The sequence below is a fragment of the Benincasa hispida genome, chromosome 12 (genome assembly GCF_027475165.1).
Source record: "Benincasa hispida cultivar pf3 chromosome 12, pf3_genome.v1.1, whole genome shotgun sequence".
Classification (NCBI taxonomy): domain Eukaryota; kingdom Viridiplantae; phylum Streptophyta; class Magnoliopsida; order Cucurbitales; family Cucurbitaceae; genus Benincasa; species Benincasa hispida.
In genome coordinates, this window is record NC_143489.1 from 9,671,500 (window position 1) to 9,682,142 (window position 10,643).

At 31.6% G+C, this 10,643-nt stretch overlaps 1 protein-coding gene across 2 annotated transcripts; it reads right to left on the reverse strand.

Annotated features, from left to right (window-relative positions):
- Nucleotides 1-6,295: 6,295 nt before the first annotated feature.
- Nucleotides 6,296-10,387, reverse strand: FZR2 (FIZZY-related 2). Of its 2 annotated transcripts, XM_039020277.2 has the most exons (10): nt 9,595-10,387; nt 9,379-9,501; nt 9,065-9,169; nt 8,682-8,861; nt 8,386-8,448; nt 8,104-8,298; nt 7,514-7,615; nt 7,364-7,426; nt 7,172-7,240; nt 6,296-6,856 (listed from the first exon to the last, which is right to left on the reverse strand). In XM_039020277.2, exons 1-10 carry the CDS (start codon nt 10,147-10,149, stop codon nt 6,803-6,805), a joined length of 1,509 nt encoding a protein of 502 aa, XP_038876205.1. In that variant the 5' UTR covers nt 10,150-10,387; the 3' UTR covers nt 6,296-6,802. The 2 variants fall into 2 exon arrangements, with proteins under 2 accessions (XP_038876205.1, XP_090164153.1); XM_090308027.1 differs by having other exon boundaries at nt 7,364-7,615; nt 9,595-10,347.
- Between the last annotated feature and the right edge of the window lie 256 nt (nt 10,388-10,643).

Below are 10,643 nucleotides of genomic sequence, written 5' to 3' on the forward strand. Positions count from 1 at the left end.
TATTTTTAATACTTAACCCGAATATATATAACACAATATTAATCACATGTAATTCTCCCTTATGATAATCTATGAAATTAAACCAATATAAAAAAATTATGAGAATCAATACAAAAGAAATTAACCTACTGTAAAAAATATATCACCTTATTAAAAGAAAAATATTGCACCTTACAAAAAAAAAAAAATTGAATCATGGTTTGTAAAACTTTTCTTCAATATAATATCCACTGTAAATAAAATAAACATTAAAAAAATCAGTAAAGGTTATCAAAAACTTTTTTTTTTTTTGTTGAATTTAACTTACCAAATAAAATACTACGCTGAAACAAATTAATAATATGAAGGTGGAAATGAAGGTAGAAGATGATCGGTATTTGAAAATAAAGGAAGAAGGTGGAAGAAATGAAGGGAATTTTCGGGTGTTTGTTGTATGTAAAGGAATATGAAGAAAGATGAAAATTTGTTAACTGTAAAGGAAGATGAAATTTTCTTTTGGGTGAAGATGAAATGAAAATTCAGTGACGAAAGGGAAGATGTATTCAATTTGAGTGAAGATGAAAAAATGAAGGAGAAGATGGACTATTTTAAGGCGGAGTAAGGTGGAAGAAGATAAAATTGGGGTCTGAATGCGTCGGTTGAACAGACGCATTCTGACAAATTTGTTTTTTAATGCGCGAAAAAAATAATAAAATAATCCGGAATGCGTCTCTTTAAGTGACACATTCGGGAAAAGATGCGTTTGGATAAGGACAAAAAATTCACCCTTTTCCCTTAAATAAGTTCAAATCACCCATTTTTCCTAATTAAATTAGAAAATCACCCCAAAAATCTAATTAACCCAGAGCTAAGACATCAACAATTATCTATATACAGCACCTCGTCATTGTTTATCTACACTTACCATGTATTTGTGATTTCATCAATAACAAAAATTACAAACTAGATAAGGGTAAAACAAAAGATTTGAAAGTCTGTGGTCATGTGCATATCATGTGAGTTTCCATAAATTTTATTATTAACCGATTTTTCCTTTTTCCAAAACCAAACTCTAAAACTTGTCATACACTTCCATTCCCTTTTTGTCTATGAGGACATAGGCCATCCTCACCTTCAAGTGGGCTCGATGGGCCCAAATCAGATAAGCCCACTCAAATTCAGCCCATGTGGGATTTGGGCGGGCTGGAGCGGCCCAAACCTTGCCAAGAAGACTGCACTTGTTACTTTCCAACCATCCTTTCCATTTCATGGTCCCCTAAAAATGAGTTGAGAGCACCCGGTGGATTGATCGATTGGAAGGGCTTAAATGTCAAATAGAAAATAATACTATTATGATATTATTATTATATAATTTAACTTTCATTCCTATACTTTGATAATGGTGTTAATTTCATCTGGAAATGATTTAACGTTTCAATTTAGTCGTTATATTTTAATTTGTTAATCTTTATAGTATCTATAATGTTAAATATAAGGAAGAATTAATCTAATCTCGAGGAAATTTTCTTCATTTAGTGAGGTTCATTGTTGGATTGAAGAAATTTATAATTAAAAGGAAGAATTGACGTGACATTAATGTAGATTACTATGACAGTAATATAGAATTAAAGGATACTAATATGGTCCATTACTCTTTATATGCACAATAGGTAGAAATGAGATTAATAAATTAAAGTACATCAACAAAAATTGAAACTTTTAAAAGTATACAAGCCGAAGTTTATATAAAGAAAATATTGAATTACAAGTTTAATATTTGAACTTCCTTATAAGTCCCTATATTTTAAATTTATTAAATATACGATTGAATTTTGTTTTCAATAGGATATTAATATTTCAATTTTGTATTTAAAGGTAGATTCTGGGGGCAAAGTTAAATAATATATTTGAAGTTAAAAATATACACGTATCCATGCATGTTACATAGACTTTTAGACATGCTATTAGAGCTGATGTCATTGAAAATCTTGACTTTCAAAGCGTTTTTTCAACGTTATAAAAAAGTTATAAAAATTCATTTTCGATTGCATAATTCTAATGTTATGTAAACTTTCTATTGCATAAATAAAATATGATCGATCTTTTATAGCAATTTTTCTAATAGTAAAAAAATATTATAGAAGCTAAATTGAGCACAATTTAATTGACATTTGAATATCCTAAAAATCAGGTAATTTATATTTTGAATCCATTTACCTCTAATTGTAATAAAAAAAAATTATAAAAAATATATCCCAACATTTTTAGCACCTACATGGCCTTTGGCCTGTCTTTGTTGGTGTTTTAACTTGTTATTCCTATTATACTTTGGTCCTTCAGCCTTTGTTGGTAATTTTTTTAGCATAAAGATACCATATAATTAATCATTTAAATATCAATGTTAACAAAAATTATTTATATACATAGTTAAAAAAATTATTTTGTTCTTATATGGATACTAACATATTTTTCAATTATACAAATAAATATAACAATGAAGATTTTTTAACTAAGATTTTTTTTTTTCAACTAACTACAAAATTACATCAATAGAAACAAATAGACAAAACCATTCAGAGTATGAAATGTAGAGAAAAGAAGAAATTTGTTCTTCCAAAGCTTCAGACACAACAAGTGGGCAAGCACATTGTAATAGAGCCGCACATGAGAAAAGTGACATTGTCGAGCTCCTCTGCGAGAGATAACACCTCCTCACAAAACAAAGAGATGTTAATAATGTCCACAGATAAATCACTAAAAATATAAAGAGCCTCTAGATAGTAAGATTCAATCATGATGTGTTCACAATTGAGGGATAATATACTATGCAACCATGATCACAAATAGCCATTCACTTATAAGACCTTAACATCATTACATCTTGGGATATATGTATAACCAGCAATACGAACACAAACAAGGTGATCTTGAAGCACCCACCCTAAACCACCATTTTTTTTAGGGGCTCTAGGATGCATCAGAGTTCAACTTTCAAGTATTTATCGGAGGAGGGTACCATCAAACAAAGGTGGGCTGATGAAGAACAACTACAATTTCTACAACATCTTTGTCTTTGTTCTCCAAGTAAAAGCATCCAGACACAATAATAAACTTCTCAATCAATCCACTTGTGAAGTCTGAGTCAACCGAGATATTTTGAAACAGTACCTTGTTCTAGCTTCCCATATCTGCCACGCAATGATCACAACCTTGTCCAAATCTTCTGAAAAATCACATTCAAAAATCTAAAATCAATGATCAGGATTGCTCCGTCACGTCCTGTCACTACAATGAATATTCACATTTATGGAAAGAAAATGAGACTATATTGCCTTAGTCACCTGACACTTCCATATGGGATGGTTTGAAGTTTTCTTATGATTCCTGCACATAACATATAAAAAGATCAATTTGGGCTCCTTTCGTGGCCAGGTTAGTCTTAGTGGGAATGATCAGTTATAGCATAATTAAGGTCATAATTAAATAATCAATTTTTATATAGCGATTAAAAATGATCCATTTTAATCCTAATTAAAGTATCATTTAATAATTCAATCAATTTTCATCCATTTCTAAAATTTATAATGAAATCGAAACATTCCACTATAACTATCATTTATGTCATTGGTAATTGTAGGACAGGGGAGAAAATGGACTTAGAAAGTGTTAAAACCCCTAAATCAACCAAAAAATAAAGAGTTCGGGCCAAAACAATACCTTAGACCCAAGAAAAGGTCTAAAGAAAGAAGTGGGCCGAATGGACCAAAGCTCAGATAAAGCCACTTATCGAGGTTTGAACTCAACAAGAAACCCCAAGGACATCCCACCAGGCTATCCAGTATAATGAAACTCGAAAAATATCCAAAATGGACTTCAAAACCTAATCTTAGATTTAGGATACTATAAATACACCATGGAGACTTATTAGCAAGTAAGAAGATTCCTTAGGTTATAGCATCATACTTCTCACTTTCATCATTTTTCTAACTAAAGCATTAGAGTGAGAGTGACGTCCACTACACAGGTGAGCAAGGTTATTCTTTTTTGCAAGTTTTTCACTCTCTCCATACAAACAAATATACCATTGTTGCCTAGACGAGATTTCAACATCAACAATACATATTTAAATATGATGATTAAAGTGGCAATTACCATTTAACTAATCCACATTAAAGTTCCATTTGATAATTCAAACAACTTTCATAAATTTGTATTAGTTGTTCCAAAATCCCTACTAGCATAGCATTGATATTTCTATTGATATTCCCATATAATATTAACTAAAATTTGTTATTATAGTTTATTTAAACCACAATTAAGACGATTAAAATTTCATTGAATAATCTAAACCACATTCTCATAAAGTTTCTTAAAATTTTCATCGTTTTTTTTTTTTTTTTTATGAAATGATACAAAGACAAGTAAATCCCTTATGAATTTCAAGGGACTCCAAATTTTTTATAATTAAATCAATCCGTTGAAAACATTGTCTATAAGTGTATTTTAAAAAAAAAAATAAAAACTAAAAATTAAATAGTTAGGATTTTTGAGACTCAATTTTTTATTTAACCAATGAAAAAAAAGAAGAGCACTAGGTAAATACTAGACTAGGTAGGTTTTTTTTTTTTTTTTTAAAAAAAAAAAAATAATGAATGGTTAGGTATTGGAAACCCTTTAAAGGCCGGCTAACGTAATGCAAACAAATTAATCCTTTAAATCTAACTTTATTTGGTGGTTTGTCTGTTTCTTATTATATTATTGGAGTTAGAAAGTGTGAAACATATCTATAATCTATTATATTATTTATTCTGCACAGAAAAATATTAATATTAAAGACCATTAAGAAAAAAAAATAATTCATGTGGGACCCGTCAAAAAGGGAATTATTGAACGAATTATATGATTTTTTTTTATATCAAATCTTGAACAAAAGTGCATCAAAGAACATGACAACACGATGGGACATAGAAGAGTTTCTTTTTTTCCTTTTTTTTTTTTTTTTTTTTTGGGAATTTAGATGGAGCTTTAAATGGAGAAAAATGTTCAAAGGAAACGTGAAAATCCACAAAACGTATTTGGAGTTTATAGTGGTTCGGTTAGCCTTGTTGGTGTCATTAAAAGGATTCTAAAGAAGACAATCCAAATAATAATAATAATAATAAAAATAGATTAGTTGAATCGAAAAAGAAAGATGATAGCTTGGAAAGGAGGTTTAGTATTTCTTTTATACATATAAATAATATATTCAAAGATAGAAACAAGTAAAGATACAATGATATGATTTTTATTTAGAAAAATATATTTTATTAGATAGATTTGATTTTTAGCTTTGAGTAAGGTATATTTTATGTATTTGACAATTAGCGTGTGGGTATGCTAAATTTGTACTTGCTAAGAATTATCATATATTATTATCATAAGACAATAGATTAGACACAAATTATCATATATTATTGGTTTAATATTCCACCTCATTAAATCAAATAACTAAATATTTTTGTTATTTTTACAAATATTTCATTTGCTATAAAACATTTTTGTTTTAATAAAGTATATGAATTTGATTAAATCATTTATAATGTAAGAAGATTTTCAAAAATAGAAAAATAAGAGAAACTATTTACACAAATAGCAAAATTTAATACATATTGATAGAAGTATATCAATATCTATCAGTATTTTTTCTATTTTTAAAAATTTTTCAATAATATAATTGAAATTAAAAAAAAAAAAAAAAAAAAAAAAAAAACATAAGCCTACATTTCAAAATTTTTTACCACTCAACGATATGTTTCTCATGTTTTAGTAAGTAATTAATATTTTAAGCTCACTTAAATACAACTTAACTTTAAGCATTGCAACCCCAACCAAAAGGTCAAAGTTCAAACATCTACCATTTACAAAAATATTTGATATTTTACAACCATACAAATTAGTTTTCCTTGAATAAAACTAAATTTCTACTAAAATAACAAACATGAAGTTATTCTTAATCTAACAGCAAAGCTCATTTCCAAAAAAGGGAAATCAAACAAGAAAAAAAATATCAAAGTTTGGTAAAGAAGAAGAGAATAAAGAAACTAAATCTTAATCATTTAAAAAGCAATGCATTGCTACATTTAACCATTCAAACAGTGTGATGTATCCTACAAACTTCATTTCCATTTTTTTTCAAAAAAAAAAAAAAATTCTCAATGTACAACATCAACTTGAAGCCATATACGTAAAACCTTATAGTTGAACAAAGATTAAAATATTTAAAAAAAAATCCTATGATAACTATTTTATTTAAATCATCCACATTTTTACTTAAGAGTTTCTCCGAAGACTTCAAAATTTTCATATATATTAAATAGTTATCAATCCCATCAAAAATTTTCAGATTTCAAACTATAATGGAAAAGAATAATACATATGTACATGAATTATACCCCAAATATCTATGAATGAATCATATGAATAAAAAATCTCTCCTCTCTTAAATTTACAAGTCACGGAAGTAATAATCAAAATATTGGGTAATTATTTACTTACTATATTTTTCTATTGAAGTGGGGAAGAAAATAATGGAGATTTGAGAACATCTCCTCCGTGTAAAGACTATTGGAAAATCCATCACTTCCTTTTTTTCATCTACAGCTTTTTCTCAGATCTCATGTAGCTTTTGCTTTGGCTAATGCAGACCAGATTTGGTTAAGTTCTTCATATTGAATCTTTCTAAACCACTGACAAAATCCTTGTCATTTATTCCTCAAAAAAGATGGTGCAAGAAAGTTGAAGGCTATGTGTTAAGAGCTGACATGCTGCGGGGTTCTTCAACGGGTTAACGGATGGTGGTTCGTCCCAGGAAGGATGCTCCGATTTCACTGTCCGTGTTCTGCATTATAATTTAAACCCATGTGTGAGTATGAGTTGACAATGAAATGGAACAGAACAAGTCCTTTCTATAATGATCCCAAGAACAAAATGTCAGACAAACATGTGTGTGTCCATATAATTTCACATCATGTGCAAAGATATCATTTAAAATGCAGAAAATGTTCAAGACAGCTCAGTAGTAGCTATTAATTTTGTCTGACTATAACTTATCTTGATCTGATCCAGAAACTGATGTCCACTGAAAATACTACATTCAAAGGACAGAAGAAATCACATGTATTTCACATCATATGCAAATAGACAATTTATTTACCTGCGATTTTGGTGAAGGGAAGACATTCCAAAATCTCAGCGTTTCATCACCAGCACCTGTTACAATGGTCTGCAAGGGAAAAGAACATAATCAGAAAACAAGTAAAATAACTAAATGTTATCTCTTTTGTTTTCCACAAATGGTAAAAATTGACCAAATAGAGATCACAGTACAAACAAGTAAATACGTTACCTGTCCATCAGGAGATATGGCCAGATAAAGAACTCTGAAAGTATGGCCAGTCAATGTTGCCAACTGCATAAGAGCATAAATTAAATTTAGGCTGGGAAATAGCAGAATATGATCGTGGTCGAGTGAGGGGAAAAAGAAAAGCCAATGAACCTTGGACATGGTTGGATATCTCCAGACTATTATTTGGTTTTGGGAGAACCCATGGGTACTAACAAGTTCATTAACATTCTTAGACCATGCCAGATTGCACACCTGTCACATAAAACAAAGATATGGTTTATGTCAACTTTGACATTGAAGTATGGCCACTGAAGAACTATTCCCCAGATAACAAATATTCCAAGTATGTTCTTAAATGATACATCCAAACTTCGGGATCAAAAGGATCTAGGGAGATTGAGACAAGCCTTGATAGCAGACAGTTGAACTACTACCTCAATGATATTATTTTGATGAAAACAAACAGCATATATGCCAGTTTGGGAGGAATTACAAGGGCATCCAACCTACCACTTTTTACTCTAAAAAAGTCTCCCTCTAATAATATTAATATTAGCAAGAAGTCAATAATCTAGAAATATTATTAATTTATGCCGGCATTTGATCTGCATTTCAAACAGACAGTTCTTGAATTACTTTGGGTGGAGGTTGGATCTAAAAGATTCCTTCTAACCCATGCTTGAATCAAAGAACATATGGAAAGAAATATTACAGAAGCACAGAGGTAAAAGATTAATTACCTGACTTCCAGTGTCCATGCAGCTCAAATGTGTATTGGTAGTTGTGTTCCAAAAACGAATACATCGATCTGCGGTTCCACCCCCTGATGCGAGTAGTCCATGAAGATGAGGAGACCATGCTATGGCTTTTACAGCAGCTGTGTGCTCATAAAACTTAAGTACTGGTTGGGTTGAATGTTGATTCCAAACAAATAACTGAAAGCAGATAACAACAAATATTAGTCATCATAGCAGAAGGAAAAACAAACTGATACAGTGTGGAAAAAAAAAGGTATAACATACTCTATTATCATTTCCTCCTGATGCCAATTCACGATTATCGTATGACCATTTCAATCCACAAACCTACAGCAAAACAGTTGCACTCTGTGGCTAAGAAGTCGGTAAAAGAAAAGCAAGAGAAATGCAAACTGACAGAGGATAATGAGCCTATGAAGATTCAAGCAGTAAAATTCCACAATATATATTAATGTCCTAAAGATTCAATGGCAATACTAAATTGCTTTAAACAAAGCCTTACAAATGATCCTAACATATGATTTATGGCCAGGAGAAAATAACATGTCTATAAGCCTCACCTCTGATTTATGGCCAGACAATTTAGTCACAAAATCATCCTGAGCCCGAATATCTCTTTGAAGAATACTTTTGTCCCGGCTACCAGACGATAAAAGAGATGAGCTCCAAGCTAAGGCCCCAACTCGTAACCGATGGCCCTCCATGGTCCTAACCCTTTTACAGCGTGATGCATCCCAAATCTAGAGAGATGATCATTAGGGCATGGGTTAAACAACACTGGAAGCAGGCACATAATCAAATCCATCGGAATCTCAGTCATGCAAATCTCAAGAAATTAAACTTCCACAAGAGCTGAAGGGAAGGAAAAAAAAAAAAAAAAAAAAAACCCAAATTGAAGTCCATATGCCAGAACATACATAGAGTTCAACAAATCATCACTAACCTGGACTTTTCCATTGCTAGTGCCAACAGCAAGATGAGTTCCACGCTGTGCCCAACCCACTGAACATACACTGTCATCAATTCCCAAATCACATAACTTGGTGACCTGCAAATACAATGATTCTTAATAATTAAACATCCATAAGCTACATAAATTTAGACAAAAAAAAAAATTTAACAATCTCGAGATCGGTTACTGATTCAGACTAATTCTAAAGAATGTAAATCTATCTTATATCTGTAATAAAAGTCAATGACAGATCGATCAACCCACAAAGATGAAATTAAAAATCAAAAGGGCAGTCAAAGAGTTACCTTACTACTACAAGCATTCCAGAGATAAACACAATTACCCAACCCCACAGCCAGCACATTATGCGAAGACCAATCCACAAGATTAAGGTAAAAATCATCTTGTAAAGCAGGTGCATCCAAGACCTAACAATGCAGATAAGGAAATAAAAAGGAAAAAAAAAACATTAGAGAATTCAAATACCAAAAAATCCCAAAACCCACTTACAAAAATTTCACCTTATAAGGCGATCGAGGAACCTTCCTTGGAGTCTTAACCGGACTAGGATTAAGGCCAGGAGCAGCATCATCAAACCCAAAAGGCGAAAGCGAATGCATTGACCTCCTAGTTTCAGTCTTGTAACGAAAAATATTATGATTAGGAAGGCACATTGGGGAGCTTCTCTTCTCAGGAGTAGTAGGAGCGATTACTCCAGCATCAGGACCAAACAAAGCCGTCCGAAGAAGCGTAGCATAAGCAGTAGAAGTATCTTCACGACCATCGGAGTGGGAATTGGAAACAGGGGAGATGTCAAATAGGGCAAAATTAGAACCAGATCTACTGGGTATGAATCTATCAGAGTAGATTGCTCTAGATGGGGACAAATGGTGGTTGATATTGATCATACGGTCGATTTGACGAGATGGGGTTAGGGTTTCAAGTGAGTGAGAAGCCCGAGACATCGAAGGCAGCAAATTGAGCTGCAGAGAAGATGAAGAAGAAGATGAAGAAGAGGGAGGTGAAGGCGTGGAAGAAGATTGATGGGTCCGTTGAGGAAGGGCTTGATCTTCCATTGGAGAATCAATGGAAGAGATCTGGATGGAAATTGGGGGAAGAGAGAGAAAGAGAGGGATGAGAGAGAAAAGAAGAGAGAGAATATGGAAGATAGTAAAAGAATGGGGGGGCTTGTAATAGACGGAGAAGGAGAGAGAATTTTGACAGCTTGGATTGTAATAGAGAGAGAGAGAAGAGTTCCCGGCAAATATTAGGTAAAAGCTAAACCTTTTTCCCGGGAAATCTACTACTCTACTACTGCCTCTGCCTTCTTTTCCATTGGGCCAATTCCTTTTATTGGGCCTCCATTAGGCCCAGCCCAACTCTACTACTTCCTTAAATAATCCTACACCTTCTTTAATTACTATTTAATATTAATATTAATAGTCCCTAAATCTTCAGTTTAGGGAATATATCTTTTCGTTTTCCAATTTTTTAGAATTGGTTTTTTCTTTTAAGGTTTGTGGGGTAATTTTATTTATTATTTTAAAATTTTATATGACATTGTTAATTT

Excerpts from the sequence above, each read along its gene's own strand:
- FZR2 (XM_090308027.1), bottom strand. The coding sequence starts at position 10,149 with ATGGAAGATCAAGCCCTTCCTCAACGGACCCATCAATCTTCTTCCACG. Across the intron at positions 8,299-8,385 it reads CAGGAGGAAATGATAATAGA|TTATTTGTTTGGAATCAACA; the intron begins GTATGTTATACC and ends ATCTGCTTTCAG. Across the intron at positions 7,241-7,363 it reads CCATATCTCCTGATGGACAG|ACCATTGTAACAGGTGCTGG; the intron begins GTAACGTATTTA and ends TTTCCCTTGCAG.